A 25,773-nucleotide genomic window follows, 5' to 3' on the forward strand; every position below is an offset into this window, starting at 1 on the left:
AGGAGAAAGGCATGACCTAGTGTCAGTCTAGATTGTTTCCTGCGTGCTGGTGTGGAAGCTGGGCCCTAGGGAGGCAAGGCAGACACCAAGAGGCAGCTAGATGGCACCTCTTCCCTCGTGGCTGTGATAGCCTCTCTCTTCATTCTGGGAAAGAACTAGTTTAGCTGATTGTGTGACTTTGAGGCACCCCCTTCTAAGCCTCTGGGCCTCAGTGCTCCAGTGCCCTCCATGCAGTGGAAGCCCCAAGTGAGCAAGGACACCCATCTCCTCTTCCTGCTCCTCTAGGACCTGATGTCCTGAGAAAGGTGCCTCCTCCCTTCCCCCTCCTCCAGCTCCATGCCAATGCCTCTAAGACATTTTCTTTTCTGGGCACTGGGGCCCAGCCACCTGTTGTCTCTAAGAAGGGTGAAGGAGCCACCCTAAACTTAGCAGCTGCCTTGGCCTCCTGCACTGGCCCTCCCTGCCTCAGATGGCAGCTGCCTTACCTTATATGGTTACTGTGGGGGTCCAGGCCAGGGAGGAGCCCACTCATTACTGGATTCTGGGAGGGGAAAAGGACTCCAAAAGGGGGGATGGAGGTGTGTTCAGGAAGCTTGAGTCAGGTGGAAAGTGGAGAAGGAGATCAGACACTGTGGGCATTCATAGGGTGTGGTCTGAGTTGGGAGTGAAGACTCTCAGAGAACTCAGAAACCAAGGAGGAGCTGGAAGCTGCAAGCTAGGTCAGACTGAAATTTCAGGATGGCAATGCTGTATGGAAGTCAGAACCCTCTAACCCTGGGGCTCAGGAGAATGGGGGTCAGAGGGGGACCTTTAGAAGCTGGAAGGTTGGGGATCATAAGATCAGGTCTTCATGTTTGTGCAGTAAGGACAAGTTGGAGGCTCATGAGAGTGAGGTCTAGGTTCTTAAGAGAATGAGCAGCACAGAGAGACGTGGCAATGAGGGGAGAGGCACTGATAGGGCTAGGGTCTCTGGTCCCTCAAAGAATAAGAGGGGGAGTTCATGGTATTAGTGACTCATGGGTTTGGGTTTTGGGATTTCCCACCAAAGGGGAGCACGTGGAGGCACGAGGTCTGTGGAACTGGAGTTTGGGTTCTGGAGAGGAGCTTAGATAGATGGGGGGTGGTGAGGAGAAGATTTGGGGCTTGAAATTCCTGCAGGAAATGGCAGATCAAGGGAGATGGGTAACTTAGAGGATTTGGAGGCTCTGAGTAGGGTGGGATTGCAGAGTGAGGTCGACAGTATAGGACCAGGGCACAGCTCAAGGTCCACAGCTCCTCCTGCGCTCTCACCAACTGTCATCCCCTCCTCGTGCTTGTCTCCGGTTGTCACCGACTATCCCTGGGCTGACCCCGCCTGCTGGCAGCATCCCTACTCCTGATTGCTACCATTGGTGGAGACGGCTAGCTATCTTTCTACCCTGGTGCCAAAGAGGAAGAAAGCAATCATTGGCTGACTAGGCAAATTAATCGCAAATTTGGCCCGCTTCCCCCAGCTGTCATTCCTTCTAACCATCTTGGGAGATCCAAGAATTCCTTCGCTCTTTCTATTGACTATAGATATTGTCTGTCACTGCTCGCCTACTCCCTTTCTCATTGGTTCCTTTTCTAGCGTTTCTATTGGCCAGGAGGCTGCAAGGCCCCGCCTTCTACTACACAGTACCTGTCTTCTTCCCCGCCCTTCCGCTGTCATTTACTCTTCAGCTGTACTCATTGGACAGGAAGTTCAGGCTCCCGCTTCTTTATTAGTTACCTCCCTTGTCCCGCCTTCTGCCCTCACTCACCCGCTGATTGGTCTCATAGCCCTCCGCCTTCTCTGTTTCCTCTTTCCAAATGACCCACCCCTCCCGCCGCCAGCCCCTCCCACCCTTCCTTCGATTGGCAGGAACCTAGTTCCCTCTCTCCTATTACTCGTCCAAATCCTCAGATAAGGCGGGAGAAAAAAAGGGGCGCGACGAGCCAGGCCTCGCGCAGGCGCAGAACGGCGAGACGCGGGCCTCTCCGCTGCTCCGTTGCGTGTGCGCAGGCGCGACGTCCGCAGCTCGCCGTAAGCGGGAGGGAGAGAGTGAGAGGCGCCAGCGAGACCCCGGCGCGAGGCGCAGCGACCCAGGCCAGCGGCCGCCCTTGCACCGCTCCCCCCCCCGCCCGCGCCGCCCCGTCCCGCCCCGCCCCCGGCGCCTGCAGAGCCGCGCCCTTCGCCCTCTCCCCTTCCGCGCGCGGCTCTGAGCGCCTGAGGGGCGGTGCCTTTTGCGGCCTCCCGGCAGGGGGATGTAAGGAGCCGTCCGCGGCCATGGAGACGGGCCCGGCGCCCCTGGTGGCCCCGCCACGCCGTCATGGCGCCCCTGCGGCCCCGTCGCCGCCCCCCCGGAGTTCCCGGGCCGGGCCCATGGTGGTGGTGGCTCCAGGACCGCCGGTGACCACGGCCATCTCGACCCCCGTCACCCTGGCAGCCCCGGGGGAGGCGCGGGCGGCCTTGGGTTCGGGGCCGGTCCAGACCTTGGCCCCGGGCCCGGCCGTCACGGGCGACACCGACTTGACGTCCCTGGACACCTCGTCCGAAGCCCCGACGACGCAGGTCGCCCCTGGCCCGGAGCCTCTCGCTCCGGCTGCGGTGGCCTCACGGGCAGAGTCTGTGAAGACCGAGGGGGCGCGAACCTCCCCAGCCCCGGGGCCTGGCACGGCCGGGACCCCCACCAGGACCCCTTCCAGAACGGTGCCTGGGGCCCTGGCCGCCAAACCCCCGCTCGCCCCCAAGCCGGGGGCCACGGCGGCCTCGGGAGTCACTGCCCGGGCTGCAGCAGGACAGGTGACAGGCGGACACGGAGCTGCCACGGCCTCCTCGCCATCCGCGGCACAGGCGCCCGAGGACCCCGCGGGGCCTGGCACGGGAGCTTCAGGGATGAGTGAGGCTCCCGTAGCTGTAGTGACGGTGACCCCAGCCCCGGAGCCTGCTGAGAACTCCCAAGACCTGGGCTCCACGTCCAGCCTGGGACCTGGCATCTCCGGGCCTCGCGGGCAGGCCCCAGACACCCTGAGCTACTTGGACTCCGTGAGCCTCATGTCTGGAACCTTGGAGTCGTTGGCGGACGATGTGAGCTCCATGGGCTCAGACTCGGAGATAAACGGGCTGGCCCTGCGCAAGACGGACAAGTACGGCTTCCTGGGGGGCAGCCAGTACTCGGGCAGCCTGTGAGTACCCGGGGCCGAGTGAGGCCGGGGGAGGGGAAGGGTGCACCTGGCCGCCTTACCTGCCCGGCCACCTTCCAGGGTCCCGGGGTGAGTAGTGGGAGCGGTGGCCTGGAGCATGCTGGGGTTTCTGTGAGAGTTTGGGGCCAGGGATCAGGACATCTGGGTGTAAGCCTAAGACCTTGCCTTTGGTGCACTGTGTGTCCTTGAGCTAGTGGTGTCCCCATTTTTGTGCCTCAGTTTCTTCCCCCGTAAAGGGTTGAATGAGATGATACCTAAGGTTATCTCAACTCCCGATATATTAAACTCCAGCTACAGACCAAGAATTCTGGCAGGTTGATTGGGCAGGGGTTTTGGGAGAGCCTTTAAGGGGCAGAGTCTGGGAGAGGGGCTGGCACCTTTCCTGGCACAGTGGTAGGTCCGAGGGAGTGGTACAGTGGACAGGTCTGGTGATGCAGGGGAGGCCTCAAAGCAGGTCCCCTCCGTGAAAGACAGGCAGTCTTGAGTTTTCACTGGAGGAAAGGGGATGGGAGGCTGCTTCCCCATCTCCTTGTCTCCCAGCCCAGCTTACTCTTTCCTAGTTCCCTCCAGGGCCTGAGTCACTGCTGAGGTGGGGTGTGATCACCTCTGCCTTTTTCCTTCCCTCTCTGGATCCTGGCCATTTCCTGTGCCCCCTTAACCTGCTAGTCAGTGCAGCATTGCCTGAGCACACCGGTGCCAGGCCTGCATGCCTGATAAGGGGAAAGTAATCCTTCAAGCAGTTCCTCTGGAGGGAGACATGGATACTTCACAGCTGGTGTTAGTGCAGCATTGATTAAGCTTGGAGATCATCACAGGGCTTTGTGAGGACCTGGAAAGGGACCATTATCCTGTGTGGCAGTGCAGCTGAAGTTGATCTAAACTTTGAAAAATGAATGGGGTTTAGTCATGGCTGTGTATTTGGGATGAGGGGCAGGCCTGTGGGAGGGTATTACACGCAGAGTTTGTAAGCTAACAAGAAACAGAAAACTTTTATTCTTGTGGTACTGGGGATTGAACCCAGGGATTTCACACTGAGCTACATCAGCAGTCCTTTTTAATTTTTTGAGACAGTGTCTTGCCCAGCCTAGGCTGGAGCTTGGGATCCTTCTGCCTCAGCCTCCCAGAGTGCCAGGCTTACCAGTGTGTGCAGCCATGCCCTGCTCAGAGAACTTGATTGAGCACCAGCATTCATGGTCTGATGTGGGGAAGGAACCCCACTTTGACCCAGGTGCCTTCCTGGGGCTTTCTCGTGTTATGTTGTCCTCAGTTTATAGATGAAGAAAGAGTTGAGTGAATTGCCTCCCTCAAATAATCTGGATCTGTATGGCCAATAGCTTTTTCCTCAGTACCAGACTGCCCTAAGAATTTAGAGTCCTTCTCGTGTGCTCAGGCGCTGTACTGGGTGCTCTTTCTCTACTTTGTAATTTTGTCGCTAAAATCTGTCTTCCATCCCAGAGGCATCTGCTTTTTCGGCAAGGCTGACCGTGACTTTTTGCAACTCCCTGCTGTCTACAGGGTAAAGTCCAAGCGCATTGGCCTGTGCACAGGGTCCTTATTGTCCAGCTCTGCCAGCCTCTCTGGTCTCATTTCCTGCCACTTGTTGCCAGACACTCTGTGCTGCTCTCCTGCTGAACTCGTAGTTGCTGTCCTTTCCTATTGAGGCCTGTTCCACCTGCCAGGAGTGCACTTCTCCCTCTTCTTTGCCTGCTAATTTCTGCTCTGTCCTTATGTTTTACCTGTAATATCCCCTCTTCCGGGAAGCCTTCTCTGACCCCCTCTGCCTCCACTCCAGTAATATGCCTCTCATGTGCGTCTTTTTTTTTTTTTTGGTACCGGGGATCGAACTTGGGTCCTTGCGGTTACAAGGCAGTCACTGGAACCACTGAGCTAAATCCCCGGCTTTTTTTTTTTCTTTTTTTTGAGACAAGAGTCTCCCTGTATCAGTGGTGGTGAACCTGTGGCATGTGTGTGGCAGTTATCATTGAAAGCTCTAAAAGGTTTGCCATCACTCCCCTATATAGTTCATGCTGAGCTTGAACTCACTGTGTGGCCTAGGTTGGCCTTGAATTCGTGAGAATCCTCCTACCTCAGCCTCTCAAGTGCTGGAATTAAGGGCGTGTGCCACCTTGCCCAGACTTCTGTGCATCTTTGTCATTGGATTTCCTGTGCCAGGCTGCAGTTACCTCCCGTCATAGGCTGTGACATATTTGAGAGTGGGAGAGGAATCTTAGCCTTCTCAGCCGTTAGTAGAATTTGGAGCTGACTTATGATAGAGATTAATGAGAGATGGCTTCTCTCTTCAAAGAGCTTTTAAGACAAAAGAAACTAGACATTTAATGAATCCCTTCTATTTAACAGCCCTTTATATACATTTTCTCGAAAGTCCTCATAACTTTGTGGGTGGTGTTATCCCATCTTATAGGTGAGGCAGAGACTCAAAGTCACACTTGCTAAGATACCCCAGCTTTTAAGGGACATAACAGGGATTTGAGCTTAGATCTTTCTGATTTCTAAACCCAAGCTCTTCCATTTTACGTGCTTCCTGGTGCTAGCTCCTTCAAGTAACTGTTTTGAGACAGATGGGCACCCTGGAGTGTGAACCTCTGACAGAATGGTGGGCAAACAGGGCAAGGGGAACTTCTTTTCCTGCAAATGTGGGGAGAGTTCAGGGAGGAAGTGGTAGAAGAAATCCCAGATGGCCCACAGTATCTCAGTTGCTCCTAAGGAAACAGACAAGTACATTTGTTCTGTATTTTATTTGATGGATAATACTTGCTATTATTTAGTGAGCCCCTTCTATGTGTTTTTTATATAACTCCTTGACATATGTGTTCAAGTAGACATTGCCATTTTTTTCCACCTTACAAACAAGGAAATTGAGGCTTAGCAAAATTAAGTGACTTGTCCAAAGTCAGGCAGTGAATACATGGTTAGGCTAGGACTTGGACACAGGTCTAGTGCAAAATGTGGCTCTTTTTTGAGACAGTTTTTCTGTGTAGTCTAGGCTGGCCTTGAACTCACCATAGAGCCCAAGCTGGCCTTGAACTTCTTATTTATTTATTTTTGGTACTGGGGATTGAACTCGGGACCTTGCGCTTTCGAGGGCAGGCGCTGAACCACTGAGGTAAATCCCTGGCCCATGGCCTTGAACTTCTGACAATCCTCCTGCCTCAGCCTCCTGAGTGCTGGGATTATAGACGTGCACCACCATGCTTGACAAAAATATGGCTTTTAAATATTCTGTACTTGCTTCCCAAATTTGGATGTGTCAGCCAGGTATGGTGCACACCCCTATAATCCCAGCACTGGCGAAGGTGAGGCAGGAGGATCCCGTGAGTGGTACGCCAGCCTGAAGTGTGTAGCAAGACCTTGTCTCAAAACCAAAAACCCCCAGATTTGGATTCGTCAGCATCAGAAGTGGGACTTGAACATGGCCTCTATTTAGAGACCCAACAGGGAAGGAAGCCTTTTCAGGGTGGTGAATAGAGCCGAAAAGAGCCTGGGCCAAGGGCAGACATTCTGATGTTTGGAAACTCATAAAATGTCCACTTTGTCCTTTGAGCCTGGGACGATATCTTGCTCAGCTCCCAGGTTGTTTTTTTTTGGTACCGGGGATCAAACTCAGGTCCTTGTGCTTGCGCAGCAGGCAGCGAAACTACTGAGCTAAATCTCTGGACCTCAGCTCCCAGCTTTTGTGCTGCTGCTCTTGACCCTTTCCGTGCTCCCCCATCCTGCAGAGAGAGCTCTATTCCGGTGGATGTGGCTCGACAGCGGGAGCTCAAGTGGCTGGAGATGTTCAATAACTGGGATAAGTGGCTGTCACGACGTTTTCAGAAGGTTTGAGAGGGCAGCAGACTGGGCAGTGTGCGAGGGTGGAGGGAGGTATATGTTGCCAGGGAGGCCCAGGAGACAGATGGATGTGATCTTCCCTCTGGAGCATGTTGGGGATGGGTGGTCCCAGGTCCCAGTCCAGTGGAGTCCAGTGTGGCATGTGGAAAGAGCAGCCCAGGGAAGCCAGGGAAGCTGGGGAAAGCCTGGAGGGGTGCCAGGCCTGATGCTGCCTGCTGCCGCCACTGTCCCTTAGGTGAAGCTGCGCTGTCGGAAGGGCATCCCCTCATCCCTCAGAGCCAAGGCCTGGCAGTACCTGTCTAATAGCAAGGAGCTTCTGGAGCAAAATCCTGGCAGGTTTGAGGTGCGTGACATTCCGGGCTGGGGGGACTTGTGGCCTTGCCAATCGATATAAGGGATGTCAGTTCCTTCAGATCCTGAGATAATTCCTGCTGTCCCCCTGCAGGAGCTGGAACGGGCTCCTGGGGACCCCAAGTGGCTAGATGTGATCGAGAAGGACCTGCACCGCCAGTTCCCTTTCCATGAGATGTTTGCTGCTCGAGGAGGGCATGGGTAAGGTGGCCTGACTGTGAGTCAGGTTTCTTGAAGGTTCCAGGTAGATATAAGGCTAGTTTGAGAGCAGTTCTTGCCCTCCAGGACCTATAGAAGAGTGGGGTTTTTTTCTTCCATGTTTTTGGTACCAGGGATCAAACTGCAGACCTTGAGTTTGAGAGGCAGGCATGGTGGTGCCACTGAGCTAAATCCCTGGCCCTCTCTTTTGGTTTTTTTTTTGGTACCAGGGATCGAACTCGGGTCCTTGCGCTTGCACAGCAGGCGGCAAAACCACTGAGCTAAATCCCCGGCCTCTTTTGGGTTTTTGAGACAAGGTCTTGCTGTGTAGTTCAAGCTGGCCTTGAACTTGGTATGTTCAAGGCTACCTTTGAACTCACAGTGATCCTCCTGCCTCAGCCTTCCAAGTGCTGACATTATAGGTGTGCACTACTATTCCTGGCAGAAGAGTGATCTTTAATGGACTGAGCGTCCTGGGAGGGAGGCTTGAATCTGGTTTTCTGCATGTGCACATCAGAGGTTCATGAAGAGGCTGTATTTCAGCTGGTGCCTGAAGAACAGATAGGAGCTGGGCAGGGTTTTCCTGCTTGGGCAGTTGTAGAAGTGGTGTCTGGGCAGTGAGACTGGCCAGAGCTGAAGCCAGAGAGGAAGTTTTAGGACCAGAATATCAGGAGCTGAGTTCTTAAATGCTGTGCCAGGCACTTGGATTTCTGTTGTGCAGGTGAGTTTCCTCAAGATGTGCGGTGTGCACTGCTCCCTAGCAGCGTGCAAGGTGGTCCTGGGGGTTCAGGTGGACTTTGTTTCTCTTCAGGACTAGGGACTGAATCTGGGCCTCCCATGCTTGGCAAGTGCTCTGCCCCCACTGAGGTACTTACCCAGCCCTTTGAACTTACTTTGGCATAGCGTCTTGCTGAGTTGCCCAGGCTGGCCTCAAACTTGTGATTCTCCTTCTCAGTGATACGTTCATTTTTATTTTTTTATTTTTTGGTACCGGGGATCAAACTCAGGACTTCCCGCTTGCAAGGCAGGCGGCGGAACCACTGAGCTAAATCCCCGGCCCAGTAGGTTCATTTTTAAACAAATATTTATTGAGTACCTGCTATCCGACAGGCATAGTGTAGACGTCAGTGGTGAACAAAGACAGAAACTCCTGTCCTCATGGGGTTTATTCTAATTCAGTGAGGCCAGGTAATACATCAGATAAAGAAGGAAAGTATCTAGTGTGTGAAATGGTGGTGAGTATTAAAGAAGAATTTAAAGCAAGAAAAGAGAATAGAGAATATGAGTAGAGATGGGATGGGTTATAAGTGATCAGATCTGACTCGTGTGTGTGTGTGTGTGTGTGTGTGTGTGTGTGTTTCCCCTCTGTGGTATGGGGCATTGAACCCAGGGCCTTCACACTGAGCTGGGCTCGAGTTTGTGATCTTCCTGTCGGCCTCCCAGAGTGCTGGGATCATAGGCATGTGCCACCATGCCTGGCTTGACTTAATGTCTCAAGAGGGTTATTCTGCCTGGTGTGTTGAAACAGGCTACAGGGAGAAAAGGGAAGAACCAGAGAAGTTAAAAGACTAAAATCAAGGAGAGGTGATGACAGATAAGATGGTGTAGTAGTGGAAGTATGAGAAGAAGTTGGATCCATCTCTTTAAAGGTAAAGTTTGGATTAGATGGGAAGTGTGAAAAAAGAATTAGAGGTGACTCAAAGTTTTTGACCTGAGAAACTAGAAGAATGGAGTTGCTATTTAGTGATATGGATGGGGAAGACTGGGGGAAAGGTAGTCTTGGGGAGCATATCAAGAGCTCGGTCTAAATTTAAGGCCAGGTGTGGTGGCGCATGCTTGCAATTCCAGCTCTTGGGAGGCTGAGGCAGGGGAGGATCACCTTGAGTTTGAGGTCTGCCTGGTCTACATAGTGAGTTCAAGGCCAGCCTGAATTACATAGCAAAACTCTGTCTCAATAACAACAAAAAGAAAAAAATAAATTGCTTTTTGGACACCCAGATGGAGATGTGGGGTGCACCTTATACACAAATCTGAATTTCAGGGCAGAAGTTTAATGGAGGGACTTGACCCATGGGACTGGATAAGCTCCCCAAGACAGCAAGTGTAGATACCAAGAATTGAGCCCTGGAACTCTGAAGCTGAGAAGGAGCTGATGGAGGAGATGGGAACACACTAGTGCAGTCCAGGAAGCCCAGGGAGAGTGGTCCTGGGAGCGAGGTGAAGGGTGTCAGAGTTCAGTGGTGGGAATCGAGGGTGCGGGTCAGGTACAGGGGCCTGGAGATTGTCCTCTGTTTCCCCGCGAAGGGCAGCAGTGATTGACACAGCAGTTTCACCGGAGTGTAGCATGGGTAAAAGCCTGCTTAGAGAATGGGACGAGGTTGTTTAAGACAGCAAGTGCTTACTTGGGGTTGTTTCGCTGATTAGGTAAGGAAAAGAAACAGTGTGGAGGCCGGGGATTTAGCTCAGTGGTTCTGGCGCCTGCCTCAAAAGCAAAAGGGCCCGAGTTCAATCCCTGGTACAAAAAAAAAAGAGTGTGGGGTCGAGGGACATTTTTTTTAAACCAGAAGAATTAACAGCATGTTATTGGTGTGCTGATGGGAACGATCTGGTAGAGAAAGAAAAGCAGATGGAGCAGGAAGGCAGGCAGGACTGCTGGGTTGCTGACCTGTGTTAGCGAGTGGTCATGGGACTCAATTCCACTTTGCCAGGGTCTCGGACGGTTCGCCCATAGTAACAGACAAGGCAGGTCACGATGCAGGCAGGCAAGTGGCCGTAGTATGGGAGCTTGTGGAAGTTACATGTTTATTTTAAAGGTACTAGGTAAAATAACCAGCATATCAAACCTGTCATTTAGGGCCAGGGATTTAGCTCAGTGGTTCTGCCGCCTGCCTCAAAAGCACAAGGTCCTGAGTTGGATCCCTGGTACCAAAAAAAACACAACAAAAACCTGTCATTTGAAGGATGCTTTTGCAAAGTGGAGAAAAAATATTATGGAAATAATAGTAGGGGTTGTATACAGATAAAACACAAATGACCACACTTGATTGGATTGGGGCAAAACTGTTACAGGCGGTGTTAGGAATATGTGTGAGACTGGAGGCAGGCAGAGGATCTGGGCGGTTATTACGTTTTTCTGGGCAAGAGGTGGAGGTGAGAGCTGGAAGTGGCTGTGGAGGTGGAGAGAGAACAGACATGAATGGAATTCAGGATGCACCGGATCAGCCCCGGGAAATGAGGGAGACTTTTTCTGATGTAGGGCCGAGTGGATGGAACCCCTAGATACAAGGAAGCAGTAGCAGGAAGAAGAGCAGGTTTGGGGCAGAGATTGGAGGCAGAGATGAGGGAAAGGTGCGGTGGGGCTGATCCTGGACCCACTGGAGTGGCGGTCAGGGCTGATGAGATCTAGTGAGACCCATAAGGCAGGCCCTGCCCTGGAGAGCCCTGCTCTGGGGCAGTAATGTTCAGTGTTCAAGATGGGGAAAGCTCCTTAGAGAAAATGACCTTGAACGTTTATGGGATGGCAGGTGAAGGCTGGAAAGGGTGTGGCCTGTGCTAGGGAATGGCTTGGAGGCTAGGCCTTTGATGCTTTCATTGTGCCCTGAGCCTTTGGTTTAAGCTTGAAGCAGGACTGTGAAGATGGACGGAGGAGTGTGGTGGTGAAACTTGGGTTAATTCAGAACTGGATGTAGGCGAGGCCTGGGCTGGGCTTGTGGGGGTGGATTTGGTGTGAGGTGGCACACTCCCAACTCTGTAATCCCCACAGGCAGCAGGACCTGTACCGAATCCTGAAGGCCTACACCATCTACCGGCCTGATGAGGGCTACTGCCAGGCTCAGGCCCCCGTGGCTGCAGTGCTGCTCATGCACATGCCTGCTGAGGTCAGCACACGGTCCTGGGTGGGTGAGGAGGTGGGAGGACCCTGGCCTGCAGAGATGCGGAGCTGCCTGCTCCCTGCTTCTCAGGCCTCGCCCCTCCTGTTCTTGCCCTTCTCAGCAAGCCTTTTGGTGCCTGGTCCAGATCTGTGACAAATACCTCCCGGGTTACTACAGCGCAGGGCTGGTGAGTGTCTAGAGGCACGAGTGCACTGGGACTGACTCCTGGAAGCTGCAGGGAGTACCGGCCCCCCACCCCGGCCCCTCTGCCCTGGGCCTCTCCCCGTGGAGGCGAGGGTCCCCTGTGAGGGCTGATTCTACTGCGAGGGCCACAGCAGCCGGGCCTCTTATGGTGCTTCCCACCACAGGAGGCCATTCAGCTGGATGGAGAGATCTTCTTCGCACTGCTGCGCCGGGCATCCCCGCTGGCACATCGGCACCTGCGGCGACAGCGTATCGACCCCGTGCTCTACATGACGGAGTGGTTCATGTGCATCTTCGCCCGCACCCTGCCCTGGGCCTCGGTGCTACGTGTCTGGGACATGTTTTTCTGTGAAGGTATTCTGTGCCCCTGGGCCACAAGGGCAAGGAGTCCGCAGTGGCCATGGACAGGAAGTATTTCTTGGGCCAGAGCTTCACTGCCAGCAACCCACAGGTGGAAAAACAGGCCTGGTCTTAGTTCAGCCACCAGCCTAGAGCCTTCTCTCCCTCCCAGGAACCTGAAACCCACAGTAACTCATTTGTCTTCCTAAGGTCTGTTTCCTCATCTGTTTGGTTGGCGGTAGATAGGGACAAGGGCTATGGGCTCCACCTAACTGGGATAGGCTTAGGGTCTCAGGCTTGATCCCCCCATGCTCTCCTTTCCACCCTCGCAGGTGTTAAGATCATCTTCCGGGTGGCCCTGGTCTTGCTGCGACACACACTGGGGTCCGTGGAGAAGCTTCGTTCCTGCCAAGGCATGTATGAGACCATGGAGCAGCTGCGCAACCTCCCCCAGCAGTGCATGCAGGAGGACTTCCTGGTGCATGAGGTAGGTAGACCTTGGGCCACCCCCACCTGCCTCAGCCCATTCCTCTGCTCTGTACCTCGGTACCAATTTCCTCTCCATCTAGGTGACCAACCTGCCAGTGACAGAAGCCCTGATTGAGCGGGAGAATGCAGCCCAGCTGAAGAAATGGCGGGAAACCCGGGGCGAACTGCAGTATCGGCCCTCACGGCGACTGCATGGCTCCCGGGCCATCCATGAGGAGCGACGGCGGCAGCAGCCACCCCTGGGCCCCTCCTCCAGCCTCCTCAGTCTCCCTGGCCTTAAAAGCCGAAGCTCCCGGGCAGCTGGAGGGGCCCCGTCGCCACCCCCTCCTGCCCGAAGAGCCAGCACCGGTCCTGCTCCAGGGCCTGTGGTCACTGCCGAGGGACTGCACCCTTCCCTGCCCTCACCTACTGGCAACAGCACCCCTCTGGGTCCCAGCAAGGAGACCCGGCGGCAGAAGGAGCGGCAGAAACAGGAGAAAGAGCGGCAGAAGCAGGAAAAAGAGCGGGAGAGGCAGGAGAAAGAGCAAGAGAAAGAACAGCAGAAGCAGGAGAAGGAGCGGCAGAAACAGGAGAAAGAGCGGCAGAAGCAGGAGAAGAAGAGCCAAAGCCGGAAGCTTTCCTTACATCGAAAGGCAGATGGGCCCCCAGCACCCCATGATGGTGGGGACAGGTCCTCGACAGCTGAGGCCCGGCAGGACGCTTACTTCTGACCTCTGCCTGGGGTTGGAGTGCATGGCCTCCTCTCTTCCCTCAGCCCAGAGCAGGCCGGCCCAGGTGCTCCGCTGGCAGGCTGTCCCTCTCTGAGGAAAGTGGCTCCATCTCCCATCTCCTTGCCACCTGCTGCTCCCTACATGGCCAGGATAGCCACAGGGCCTGGGGCAGTGGTGCCTGAGTCTGGAGCCTCTTGCCTCTGTGAGGCCCAACTGGGGTCCCTCCCAGGGCTGTCCTGATTGGCCCTCTTGTCACCAGGTGACTCTTGGCAATGGCAGTCTGCAGATTCTTCCACTCCAATGGGTCCCCTTACCCACAGGTGGAGCTGGGTTCTTTTCCCTTCGGTGGCCCTTCCTGGTCCCCTCCTTTCTGAAGGCAAAGGCTTTCCTCTCGCCACTTCTGGACATCTCTGTTGTAATTACATAGGGGACCAGGCTGGCCTGGGGGGGGGGGGGGCTTGGTGTCTTTGGTTCTCTTCCCAGTATTCCTGCCCTCCAGTTTATTTAAGGGGACATGCACTGAAATGGGAAATGTGCCCCACTTCCCCCCATCCATCTCACTGTGTTCTCAGGCCTCCTCTGCTTTGTCTCACCAGCTCCCCTACTGTTCATCTTGTCCCCTTCCAACCCCAAGCCCCTCTCTGAGTAAGGGGTCTTCCCCTGAGCTCCAGGGGTGGAATCTGATGTTTACATTCTCTTGTCTCAGCCCCCATCCTGTGCGGCGCTTTGAGGAACCAGAAAAAGAACCTGCTGTTGTACCTGGGCCTGTCTCCTGCCTTGTTATTTGATGAGGGGGATTTGGGAGCAAGAACTAGGGAGGGAGAGAGCTGGGCTCTGTTGAAGCAGTCCAGTCCGATGTTGTGGCAGCTAGATGATCTCAGCCCTTGGTCCATCTACCCTCTTTTTTTGGGGGGGGGTTGAGACAGGGTCTTGCTATGTAGATCAGGCTGGCCCTGAACTGTAGTCCTGGCTGGCCTTGAGTTCTTGATCCTCCTGCCTCAGCCTCCTGAGTGCCAGGAAAACAGGTGTGTGCCGCCATGACTGGCCAGTCCATCCCTCAGTCACTCATCAACAATCCCTGGTTGAACTCTTGTTCCCTCTGCCTGGGAACCGCTGCCTCTATGGTCACTGGCCCCCTGGAACCCTCTATTCACTGCCAGCAGCACCCGGACCTCCTTCCCTAAACGCTCATGCAACTCTTGGAAGCTGGATGTGGCACTGAGCGTGGCTAGAAAGCCACAGCCTTTCGGGGGAGGGCTGGGCTCTTGGCCAGCCGCTCGGCACAGCTCCCGGTACTGGGCTTCCAGGGCGGGCAGCAGCACAGCCAGCCGCGTCCAGCTCACCCCAGCCAGCGCGCACAGCCAAGTCCTCAGCTCTTCCTGGTTCTCCGCAGCCAGCTCGTAGGCCCGCCCACCTGTGCCCTCCAGCCGGGCGGTCAGGATGGTGAAGGCGTAGGGTGCTGTGGCCTTGCGGCAGGGCTCCACCTGGCAGTTCTCCAGCAGAATGAGCCCCAGGGGGGTGCGGTCCGCCTGGTGCTCCAGGTAGAAGAGGCGGTTTCCCCGAAGGACGAACCAGCGGCGCTGGTAGCTGCCGTTTCGGGCTCCCTTCTTCAGCAGGGTGCCCTCCTGGTCTGGCGCCTGTGTTCTGTACCCGTGAAAGAAACAGCACCGACTTTCGATGCAGTCTCATGGCGGTCCCGTACGGGAAGAAAGCCTGGGGAGAGAAGTCCGTCTGGTTGGGCTGGGGGGACACCTGCTACCCTTAGCTTCTGCAGGCGACGCCTGGGCAGTCTCGGCCTGCGGGATTCAGGCTCCAAGTGTCCTCAGGAGCCGGCGGAGCTCCCAGCCGGGGCGGCCCCCACCTCTGCCTGGCCAGGCTGCATCACCGGGGCGGGCGCCTGCAGCTGTAGTTGGAGGGGCACGCCGCTGCCCTTTTACAGGCCTACCTGATCGCGGGGTGCGAGGGTTTTCTGGTCTGGGTGCGGCACCCGGGCCAGGGCCGCCTCTCCAGCCTCAGAAAACAGGAACTAGCCTAGGAATAGGCGTTGGGCAGACGACGTCCCCGGGTCCTAGAGAGAGCTAGTTTCGAAAGCGCGCTCGCGGGTCAGTCCCCTATCCTCTCGGCGGGCCATCAGGAAGGCTTCACTTCTCCGCTAGTAGAGGGCTGGCAACTTGTCTGGCGCCGGAACGCAGGCTTTCTAACGAAAGGGCGAGAGGCTCAAAGGCCTTGGCCCATCCGGGGGTAGGCCGACCAACTCTGCCTGTAAAGCGGGAAGGAAAACCACTGGCCCCGCACGGACTCTGCCTTCTATCCCGACCCTAGGCGCCCCTTTTTATGTGTGAGAACTTTCTTTTTTGTACCAGGGATCGGACTCAGGACCTTGCACTTGCCAGGGAGGCGACCAAACCACCGAGCTAAATCCGCAGCCCGGCGCCCCTTTTTAGTACAATGCGCTCCACCCTCCTCCAAAGCCTTGACTGTAGTACGAGGGAACAGAACTACTTCCGCGCTCCACCAGCGACTACGCCTTCATACAACACCTTTCCGGTCTTCGTAGGCCCACGCGTTACGTCACTTCCGTCCAGAAAGACGGTCTTCACGCATTCTCGTGTACTTCCACCCATTATAGAAGTTAGTCCCCTGGCAGGAGTGAAGTCGCTTCCGGCTTTCCTGGCGCCTTAGTCAGACCTCTTCCGGGTGATGGCGGCCGGATGCCCCGGATGTAGCTCTGGCGAAAGCGTCTTTTTTGCTTTCTTCCCCGCCTCTTCCTGGATCCCCAGGTGAGCGCGCGCGGGTAGGAGTGCCCAGGTCCCCGTGCCCCCGTTGCCCCCCTAATTTGTACACGAAGCCCGGGACAGTTGGCAAGGGGTCATCACATTGAATTATGAGTTTGGCGCGAGGATGAGCGGCGCGGCCAGGGCGTCCGGTCCTAGATTCGCCCCTGCCCGGCGGTTCTGAGGGCGCGGGAGCTGAGGAGCGGTGTCAGCCCGCCGACCCCGGTCGCCTCGGCGCGTGTGGGGAGGGGGTGATCACGTGGGGAAGCGTTTCCCCCAGGGTGGTGTCCACGGGGGACTCCGCGCATCCACCCCTCTTTCCCCACGTCATTAACTTTCAGATGCCAGACCGAGCCCAGGGGATGTCCTGGCGGCCAACTGCCCTTTCAGCCCCCGATCCTGTGCTCTCTCCCCTCCCAAACTGGACCTGACACATACCAGGGAAAGTCTGTTGTACCAGCAGCCCTTTCTCATGAGTCCCTTGGCACCCAATTTCCTTTCTCTGCATCCTTTTTCTGGGCTCAGCTTGAGGAAGACACCTCTGGCCAATCATGCCAAAGAGGAAAGTGACCTTCCAAGGCGTGGGAGATGAGACTGATGAGGATGAAGTCAGTGTCCCCAAGAAGAAGGTGAGGGTAGACTCCTTTATTTTGAGGACGAGTAAGAGGAAAGGACCTAGAAGCTTTAAAGGAAGAAGGGAGGGGCAAAGAAAGAGTTAGTTTTTTCTGAGGAATGGGCTTGGAAGATTTTTAGTATGGTGCTGGGTGTGGTGGTGTGCCCCTGTGGTCCCAGCACTCAGGAGACTGAGGAAGGAGGATCTTGGTGAGTTCAAGGCTAGCCTGAATTACAAAGCAAGACTCTGACTCAAAAAACAAAACAAAAAGACAAGCTTTTTTAGTTTGGCTCTACATCCTGGAGTACTTTGGGAAGTAGCTAGTAATCTGCATTTCTTATGTACTGGTTTCTGTGCGTAGCTGGTAGACTCTGTGGCTGGGGGTCCAGGGAGCCGCTTCAAAGGCAAACACTCTCTGGACAGTGATGAGGAGGATGATGAGGAGGAGGAGGGGTCCAGCAAATACGACATCCTGGCCTCAGAGGATGTGGAAGGTGAGCTACGTTCAAGCATTGCTCTGCTGGAGGGGCAGGTAGGGCCCTCAGGGTGTGGAGCTCAGGAAGCTCCGGTCTGCGTGCATACCTACCGGGGGAAAGCCATGTCTTTGCAGGTCAGGAAGCGGCCACACTTCCCAGTGAGGGGGGTGTGCGAATTACACCCTTCAACCTTCAGGAAGAGATGGAGGAAGGCCACTTTGATGCTGATGGCAACTACTTCCTAAACCGGGATGCTCAGATCCGAGACAGCTGGCTGGACAACATCGACTGGGTGTGGCCTGGGGCTGGCCTGGCTGAGGCCTGGGGGTGGCAAGTGCTGGACTGGGTCCCTGTGCCAGTTTGAAGGAAGTAATTCTCCTGTCCTCCCATTGCAGGTGAAGATCAAGGAGCGGCCACCTGATCAGCGCCAGGCTTCAGAGGAGGAGGACAGCTTGGGCCAGACACCAATGAGTCCCCAAGCCCTCCTTGAGGGACTTGTGGAGCTGCTGTTGCCGAGAGAGACAGTAGCTGGAGCACTGAGGCGTCTGGGGGCCCGAGGAGGAGGAAGCAAAGAGGGTAGCAAAGGGCCCAGGCGGCCCAATTCCCCCCAGCGCCTGGACCGGCTGTCTGGGTTGGCTGACCAGATGGTGGCCCGAGGCAACCTTGGTGTATACCAGGAGACCAGGGAACGGTTGGCTATGCGGCTGAAGGGTTTGGGTTGCCGGACCCAGGGACCCCAGGATCCCACACCAGCACCCTCCCTGGATATGTTTGCTGAGGAAGTATCAGAGGGGGAGCTGGAGACCCCTACCCCTGCCCAGAGAGGAGGTGAGCACAGAGGCCGGAGGAGGGGCGCTCTGGGAAGGAAGCAGGGCACTGGAGGCCCAAATGGCTTTGCCTGTTATTTTAGGAGCAGAGTCACCAGGAGATGGTCTGGTGGATGTGATGTGGGAGTATAAGTGGGAGAACACGGGGGATGCTGAGCTGTATGGGCCCTTCACCAGCGCCCAGATGCAGGTAAGGCCCTTTCTGCTTCCTTCTGCCTCGTTCCTTCCCTGTCTCCCGTCACCTTCTCTGTTCCGCCCTTTCCTCCTGCAGACCTGGGTGAGTGAAGGCTACTTCCCAGATGGTGTTTATTGCCGGAAGCTGGACCCTCCTGGTGGTCAGTTCTACAACTCCAAACGCATTGACTTCGACCTCTACACCTGAGCCTGCTGCATGCCCAATATGGCAGCCCCTACTTTCCTGGACTTTGGTTGGGGCCGCCCCAGCTGCCCTCAGGCCACTTTTCAATCAGTTTTCCTTTTCCCAATAAAAGCCTGGGTATGCGTTAGGGCTTTAGCTATGCTGATGGCCAGAAGTGAGGGGCCTGTTCCACAGCCCTCAGTCTTTGGCTCCACTGCCATGAAGTTCCTTCTTGGAGTTTCTCTCGGGTATCTTGGGCTGCCTTGCCTTGCTTTTCCACCCTCAGTGGAGTAGCCAGGGCCTGTCAGGTATCTTGTGGCCTCTCTGCTTGGATGCCGGTGGCTATGTAAAAATCCCTCCCTCACACCCTCTTCTGTCTTCTCTGGGTTTTCTTGTTGTGCTGTTCTTAGGATTTGACTTTTAGGGTCTCAGATCCTCTGTCCTTGCAGGCCCTGGGGTATAGCACCTCAGAAATGGAGATTTTATATCTGGAAGGGCTGGGATATCTTTTGGGTACCCTGTTGAGGGTGAGCAGGGATGGGTGGGCAAAGGTCCTCCAGAGTCCCATGCAGCCTGAGCCAGTGTCTTCCAGTCTGGTTCCTCCCTGTCCTGAGCAGCAGTTCCCACGGACCTTGGGTGAAGTAGACTCAGTGTTGCCACTTGGACGGCATCCGAGGCCGTGTTGGCACTGTGCTGTGAACAGCACCAAGGGGAGTGGCTGCACAGGTCAGCCAGGGAATCAGTGCTGGCCCAGGCCCATGGACTCCTTGCCCAGTCCTCTCTTGGCATAAAGCTTTTTCTGTTTGCTCTTTGAAGCTCCCGTGTGTGTCTGGCATGGGCCCAGGGCCTTGGGAGAATGGACAGCTGGGCTGGTCCGCTTCAGCATTCTGAGTCGGATGGAGGGGTCGTGGAGGCAAGCAGGTGTAAGCTGACAGCTGCGCCTAACTCCACCCTCCACCACCTGCCGTCTTACTGTACGAACTAACTTGGAGGGCTCTCTGGCTCTTCAGTCCTGCCTGCCCAGGTCTCCTGGAGAGCTGTGATTGGCCACTAGCCAGGGCGATGGGTGTTTCACAAGCTCCTCAGGTGTTCTAGTGTGCAGCTGGCTGAACCCCTGGGCCGGCGCCCGTGGCTGCGGCACATCTGGGGAGGACGTTTCTGGGTCCCACCAGGAAAGCAGAGCTGAGTGTGTGTGGCTCTGGTGAGTCCATTCCTCGAAGGGATCTGAGCACACTGGAGCCAAGCTGGGAACTGGGAAAGGTGAGGGCCAGGCCAGGTGGGCTTTCTTGACACTCTTGTGAGGCCTCCGATTACTGTTGTAACTAAACCCACTCTGGAGCTGGCCCACACCTGACTTCACCACTCCAAGACGCCATCAGTGCTAAGTAAGGGGCCTGGCTTACAGAGAAGAACCCTGCCAGTTAGAGTTCTTAAGATGTCAGGGGTTAAAAGATGCACTTGATCTCAGAAATGCCCAGAGGTGGAAGCAGGCCTCTGTTGGAGTGAAATGCAGTGTTCACCTGGAGCGCCCCAGGGGCTGTCTCTCCGCAGGCAGCTCCACAAGCACCTCAGAGCTGACCAGCTCCGCCTGCATCCTGAGTGAGGCCCCATCCTGAGCCCCAGAGCCTGTGAAAGCTGCCTTCCCGGGCAGAGGAGCCCCTGCAGATGTGAGAAAGTTCAGGGGGAGGCTGCTGGTTGCTGAGGTGGCCCAGCTTCATCCCGGCAGTGAGTGGGATGGAGGGCTTTGTGCCACTGGCCATGCAGATGGAGGGCAGCATGTGCCGGGGTGTGGCTGGCCTGGAGAGGCTGGGAAAGGCAGGAATGGGGTCCTGCAAAGACATAAAGCCCCGACGTGACGCCAGCCAGCAAAGCCATTTTGTATTCTGGCCTCAAGAATTGTAAGATAATAAATTTGTGTTGTTTCGAGGCTCTTGAGTTTGTGATCATTCAATACAGCTCCTGTAGGCATGGAACACGCACAGCCCTGAGTGCCCCGCCTTGACCCCAGGCGCGCTCATCTCCCTGTGGCCATGGCCTGTTCCCTAACCCCTTGCTTGGTGTGACAGCCTCTTGCTGCAGTGGTCTTCACAGCACACCTAAAAACAGCATTTCTTTGAGTTTTTGTTTATGTATTAGATAAAGCTAATACATGTTAATATCTAGAATACGTAATTTTATTTGAGTAAGCTTTTTTTTTTTTTAGTACCGGGGATCGAACTTGGGTCCTTGCGCTTGCGCAGCAGGTGACAAAACCACTAAGCTAAATCCCCAGCAAGCTTTCTTTTTTTTTGATACCTGGGATTGACTTGGGAACTTAATGCTTATGAGGCAGGCAGCAGCACCACTGAGCTACAACCCGGTCCTTGAGTAAGCTTTCTTTCCCCCTCTCTGAGGTGGAGACTTGCCATGTTGCTCAGGGTGGTCTTGAACTCCTCAGCTCTAGTTATTTTTCTGCCTCAGCCTCCTGAGGGCTACGTGCATGTACTGCCACATCCAGCTCCATTGAGCTGCTTATGGTTTAGAATCGTTTTCTAGGTTTATAGAAAGTTCACGCTAGTATAGAATTCAGTTTCCTTTATTTTTTGGTGGTTTTTTATTTTATTTTATTTTTTGAGACAGTGTCTCACTATTTTAGGCCAGCCTCAAACTCACTATGTAGCCCAGGCTAGCCTCGAACTCTGTGATCCTCCTGCCTCAGCCTCCTGAGTGCTGAGATTATGAGTGTGCATCACCACACCCAGCTTTTAGTTTTCCTTATTGTTAGCAGTGGTATGTTTGCCGCAGTGAGTAGACCCAAAAACGTCATTTTAAAATTCTGTGTGCGTGTGTGTGTGTGTGTGTGTGTGTGTGTAGTGCAGGCCTCGTACTTACTCAGTAAATGTTAGCCCTGAGCTGCTGCACATCCAGGCCAATGAGAGTTTTGCTTTGAGCTAAAAAGAGTCTATTTTAAAGTGAACACTGCAGTGGCTTTTTGCATGTTCACAAGATTGTGCAGTTTTCACTACAGTGTAGATTTAGAAGTTTGTTTTGTACCATAAAAGATACCTGCTGCACCAGTAGTTGCTCTTCCCTCCCAGTCCTCCAGCCCTGGAAGTCTCTATCTGCTTCCTGTCACTAGGTTTGCCTGTTCGGTCATTTCATTTATGAATGGAATCTTGTGTGTCTGCCTACTTCCACTTAGTACGGTGTTTTGAAGGTTCATCTCTAGGGTATTGTGTAATGGGGTGACGAATATACAGTGAGTTTAAAACATCCCTCACAGTAGGAGACACTGCTGTTGCTCCCCTCAGAGTGCTACCCCTTGCTCTAGCCGCTTCCTGAAGCAGTTCTGGAGTCCTCTTTCACGAGTGATTTTAGGTGATCAAGAATACAATGACAGGGCCGGGGATTTAGCTCAGTGGTTCCAGCACCTGCTGCGCAAGCGCAAGGTCCCAAGTTCGATCCCCGGTACCAAAAAGAAGACAGGCTTGTAAAAACACGGTGCTCCTCAGCCACCTTAGTCACTGGATTTGGCGTCCTGCAACTTCCAGCTCTTCCTCAGAGTCAAAAATGACCATGAAAGTCAAGTGTTTCGAATTGATGCAGGATGTTGAAGCAGCCACAACAGCACAACTGAGGGGAGACAGCACTTCCAGAGCTGCTTTAGAAAGGCAGGGATGATGAAATAAGTGTGTTCAAAGTGGGACCATTTTGAGTGGGATTAACAGCAATGAATCTTTTACTGTAATTTTAAAAATTTGTAAGTATTCACTATATTTTTAAAGTCATAGTCTATAGTATATTACATTTAAATTTCACACTCCAGATTTTACTAATTCTTCTGCAGAAGAATTTTACTAATTCTGTTTTAGAATTAGTGAATCTATTTCCTCGATTTTACTAATTCTGTTTTAGAATATCACCTTACACGGTTGTTACTCCTCTTTAGTTTCCTCTGGTCTGACAGTTTCTCAGACACAACAGTTTTGTTTCTGTTCTCAGGACCTTGCACTTTTGAGGCAGACAAGGTGCCACTGAGCTAAATCCCCAGCCCTCCTTTTTATTGTTAATATTGAGACAGCATCTTGATAAGTTGCCCAGGTTGGCCTCAGACTTTCATACTATTTCACCAGCCTCCTGAGTAGCTGGTTACAGACAGGTACATGTGAGTGGCACCATGGCCAGCTGGCCCTAACAGTTTTGTGTCGGTTTGGTATTTCATAGAACTTTTTTTTTAATTCATTAAGTTTATTGGTATATTTTAGGTACAATATGATGATATTCATCATTGAGAATTTGTACCTTTACATGATGTATCTTGGTTCTTGTTTTTTTGTTCTGTTTTTTTTTTGGTACTGGGGATCGAACTCAGGTCCTTGGGCTTGGGCACCAGGCAGCAAAACCACCGAACTAAATCCCCGGCCCCAGGTTCTTGTTTTTTTCCCCCTTCCCCTGCCTTCCCTTCAACCCCTCCACCCCTCCCTATTTACAAAGATTTGTTTCCTTTTCTCACTTTTTCCTTTTCTTTCCCCTACCCCTCCCACTTCCCCTTCCCCTTTGGACCTTTACTTCCTTTTTCACATTACCTGTTATACATTTTGATCTTCATTTACACTTTCAGTTTCTCACACCAGAGAAACTATTCAGTATTTACACACGTGTGTCCTATTTATTTCACTTAAGAGTATGGCCTCAATGTGCATCCATTTAGTTATGGATGTCTCTATCATTCTTTATGGCTGAGAAGTACTCTATTTTATTTAAAACACACATCTTTATCCAGTCTCCAGTTGATGGGCACTTGGGCTGTTTCCAAGCTTTAGCTATTACAAACTGTGCTGCTGTGAACACGGGTGCACATATATCACTGTGGTATGATTCTTTTAATTCTTTGGGGAAGATACCCAGCAGGGGGATAGCTGGGTCAAATGGGGCCTCTAATCCTAGTCTTTTGAGGTATCTCCATACTGATTTCTACAGTGGTTGTACCACTGTTGTCTATAGTAGAAAATTCTTACAATTTAGGTTTGTCTAATACCCTTCTCAGATCTAGACCTGGGATTTGGGGAGAACGACCACAGAGGTGAAGTCCTTTGCCTTCTACTTAAAACCAGGTCCCCACTTCCCAGCTTCCACATTGCTTCTGGAGCCCCTCCAGCCATGTGACCCAGCACCTACAGCACCGCCTCCTGCTGCTCAGCCTGACAGGCGTGCTGATGACCACGTGAGGACGCAAGCGATGCGTCTTGCTCCTGCATCGAGGGACAGCCACTTCTCAGCCAGAGAAGAGGGCTCTCAGCACAGAGTGAGGGCTTGCAGGGCTGTTCCTCCCACCAGAGGACACTGAGTGGCCTGAAAGGGTGGTATACGTGTTTCCAGGGGAGGGCTGAGGGATCATCAGGGTCATTCTAACTCCAGGGTTTATCACCAAGCCACGGTAAATTTCCAGGCAGGGCTCAAAGCCAAGGCTGCAGCTGACTTTATGTGCATTTGGAGGGCGGATGCTGAGGACTGAACCCAGTACAATGCAAGGAGCTGCATCTCCAGCCCTTAATAATTTTTATTTTGAGACAAGTTCTTGCTAAGTCAGTAAATTACCCAGGCTGTGTTTGAACTTGCAGCCCTCCTGCCTCAGCCTCCCAGCATGCTGGCATTATAGGTGTGTGTCACCAGGCCCACTCACCTGGCCTTCTGAAATGCAGCTTCTTGCCTTGGCCAGGTCACTCCAGAGGAGGAGTGGGGCCGAGAGAGGAAGGCAGGGCTGAGGCCTGGGAGTCTGGGGGGTCACGGGGAGACACGGGGTGGAGAAGACCAGCGGAAGGTGAAAGACATGGCAGAGGGCAGAGGGCCGTGGACAAGCTGCCCCTTCCCGTGCAGAGTGGCCAGCGGTGCTCCAAACCCTGGCTCCAGGCAGCGGGGAGGCTGAGCCATGCAGCCTCCACTCTGTCCCCGCCCACACCAGGAGGCCCCAGCCTCACCTGATTCCAGGACCGGGGAGCAGATTGGCTGTGCTCTGGGGAGGCCCCTCCAGGGCCATCCCGCCGTGCCCCTCAGCTGGCAGGGTCTCCTGCTGCGGGAACCGCTGTGATAGGGTACAAGCCGTGGCCCTGCTCGCCAGGCTGTGAAATCGCCCTGGACAGGTCTGCTTTCCTGGTTCTTCAGCATCCCAGGCCACCGGCAGGCTGCCCTGCCAGTCGTTTTCTTTCTCTGCGCGCGCGCGTGAGCCCGTGCGTGCGTGTGTTTTGAGACCGGGTAACTATGTAGTTAAGATTGGCCTTGAACTCCCCATGTAGCCCAGGCTGGCCTCAAACTCGCTGCAGTCTTCCTGCCTCAGCCTCCTGAGTGCTGGGATTACAGGTGTGCGCCACTATGCTCGGCTGCCCACCCCGTTTTGGACACATTTCTGTCTCCACCAAGTCATGCCTCCACATCTGCTCTCAGGTTTTGGGAGCTGCTGCCTCTGACCTGGCCCAGCCTTTTAGGATTAGAACCCAAACCCATCCGTTATAGAGCGGGAAGAGGGGAGTCCTGGTATTTATTAAGGACCCGAATCAGGTGAGAACACCTGGTTTCCTCTTCCTGCCCAGTCACACGTTTCCCCCATCCTGCTGAGAAGTGAGCCCATGCAAACTACCCAAGGACGCACAGCCTGAAGTAGTGAAGGCCAGGTTCAACCCGGGTCTGTGTGGCTCCGACATGGACGTTTTGGTGAAGTATCTATATTTTTTGCCTATTTAAAAAATTGGATTGTCTTTTGGGCCGGGGATTTAGCTCAGTGGTTCCACTGCCTGTCTCCCAAGCACTAGGACCTGAGTTCGATCCCTGGTACCAAAAAAAAAAAAAAAATTGCATTGTCTTCTTAATGAGTTTTAAGAGACTTTTATATACCTCAGATATAAGCTTTTTTGGATCAGATAGCCTTTTGCAAATATTTTCTCTCAATGACTTGTCTTCATTTTTTTGTGTCTACCTTTTTTTTTTTTTTTTTTTTTTGGTACCAGGGATTGAACTCAGGTCCTTGCACTTGCAAGGCAGGCAGCAGAACCACTGAGCTAAATCCCCGGCCCAGTCTTCATTTTTTAAATTGTCTTTTTTCTCTTTCTTCCTTTCCCTTCTTTTCTGTCCTTCCTTTCTTTTCCTCTTTTTTTTTCTTTTTCAGTACTGCAGATTGAACTCAAGGGTTTCACACCAAGCTACATGCCAGTCTTTTTATTTTGAGACAGGGTCCTGCTCAGTTGCTAAGTGGCCGAGGCTGGATATGAACTTGTGACCCTCCTGCCTCAGCCTCCGCAGTGCTGGGATCACAGGTGTGCGCCCCCTTGCTCGGCTGAATTGCTACTGTTTCTTTCGCAAACAGAAAGGGGGAGGAAGGCTTCTTTCCTTCCACCTGGAGGCAGCCCAGCCGTCAGGTCAGCCGGGTGGGGGCGAGGAAGAAGCCGGGGTGTGAGGCCTGCTTCCGCGGCGCCCTGGGCGGGACTCCGAGCTCTCAGCCGGCGCTTCGGTCTCCAGCGCCACCTTGGCCCGGACAGT

At 54.0% G+C, this 25,773-nt stretch overlaps 2 protein-coding genes and 1 long non-coding RNA gene across 9 annotated transcripts; 2 read left to right on the plus strand and 1 right to left on the minus strand.

Moving 5' to 3' along the window:
• The first annotated feature begins 1,912 nt into the window (after window positions 1-1,912).
• Tbc1d10b (TBC1 domain family member 10B) lies at window positions 1,913-13,979 on the plus strand. Of its 2 annotated transcripts, XM_087208806.1 has the most exons (9): window positions 1,935-3,186; window positions 6,942-7,041; window positions 7,289-7,396; window positions 7,499-7,605; window positions 11,366-11,480; window positions 11,596-11,661; window positions 11,843-12,032; window positions 12,350-12,504; window positions 12,587-13,979. In XM_087208806.1, the coding sequence occupies exons 1-9, from the start codon at window positions 2,288-2,290 to the stop codon at window positions 13,214-13,216; spliced, it is 2,370 nt and encodes a 789-aa protein (XP_087064932.1). In that variant the 5' UTR covers window positions 1,935-2,287; the 3' UTR covers window positions 13,217-13,979. The 2 variants fall into 2 exon arrangements, with proteins under 2 accessions (XP_087064933.1, XP_087064932.1); XM_087208807.1 differs by lacking the exons at window positions 6,942-7,041; window positions 7,289-7,396; window positions 7,499-7,605 and having other exon boundaries at window positions 1,913-3,186.
• Window positions 13,968-15,750, minus strand: LOC101719643 (uncharacterized). The gene is made up of 2 exons (XR_001184194.3): window positions 15,162-15,750; window positions 13,968-14,929 (listed from the first exon to the last, which is right to left on the minus strand). It is a non-coding gene; the product is annotated as an uncharacterized LOC101719643 (long non-coding RNA).
• Window positions 15,751-15,771: 21 nt separating this feature from the next.
• On the plus strand, window positions 15,772-20,191 carry Cd2bp2 (CD2 cytoplasmic tail binding protein 2). Of its 6 annotated transcripts, none has more exons than XM_013076401.3 (7): window positions 15,788-15,996; window positions 16,516-16,619; window positions 16,965-17,097; window positions 17,214-17,371; window positions 17,475-17,907; window positions 17,990-18,096; window positions 18,178-20,191. In XM_013076401.3, the coding sequence occupies exons 2-7, from the start codon at window positions 16,542-16,544 to the stop codon at window positions 18,286-18,288; spliced, it is 1,020 nt and encodes a 339-aa protein (XP_012931855.1). In that variant the 5' UTR covers window positions 15,788-15,996; window positions 16,516-16,541; the 3' UTR covers window positions 18,289-20,191. The 6 variants fall into 6 exon arrangements, with proteins under 6 accessions (XP_021093120.1, XP_087064941.1, XP_012931855.1 ...); XM_021237459.2 differs by having other exon boundaries at window positions 15,982-15,996; window positions 16,332-16,619; XM_021237461.2 differs by lacking the exon at window positions 16,965-17,097 and having other exon boundaries at window positions 15,772-15,996; window positions 17,276-17,371.
• The last annotated feature ends 5,582 nt before the right edge of the window (window positions 20,192-25,773 follow it).

The sequence above is a fragment of the Heterocephalus glaber genome, unplaced genomic scaffold, assembly GCF_053883595.1.
Source record: "Heterocephalus glaber isolate CG9 unplaced genomic scaffold, H.glaber_assembly_v1.0 deba00000943, whole genome shotgun sequence".
Classification (NCBI taxonomy): domain Eukaryota; kingdom Metazoa; phylum Chordata; class Mammalia; order Rodentia; family Bathyergidae; genus Heterocephalus; species Heterocephalus glaber.

Bases quoted from the DNA above. Each gene is read 5' to 3' on its own strand.
- Tbc1d10b (XM_087208806.1), top strand. From the start codon at position 2,288: ATGGAGACGGGCCCGGCGCCCCTGGTGGCCCCGCCACGCCGTCATGGC. The intron at 3,187-6,941 runs GTGAGTACCCGG...CCCATCCTGCAG, and splicing joins AGCCAGTACTCGGGCAGCCT to AGAGAGCTCTATTCCGGTGG. The intron at 11,481-11,595 runs GTCAGCACACGG...TGCCCTTCTCAG, and splicing joins TCATGCACATGCCTGCTGAG to CAAGCCTTTTGGTGCCTGGT.
- Cd2bp2 (XM_087208815.1), top strand. From the start codon at position 16,542: ATGCCAAAGAGGAAAGTGACCTTCCAAGGCGTGGGAGATGAGACTGAT. The intron at 16,620-16,964 runs GTGAGGGTAGAC...TTCTGTGCGTAG, and splicing joins TCAGTGTCCCCAAGAAGAAG to CTGGTAGACTCTGTGGCTGG. The intron at 17,098-17,213 runs GTGAGCTACGTT...ATGTCTTTGCAG, and splicing joins GGCCTCAGAGGATGTGGAAG to GTCAGGAAGCGGCCACACTT.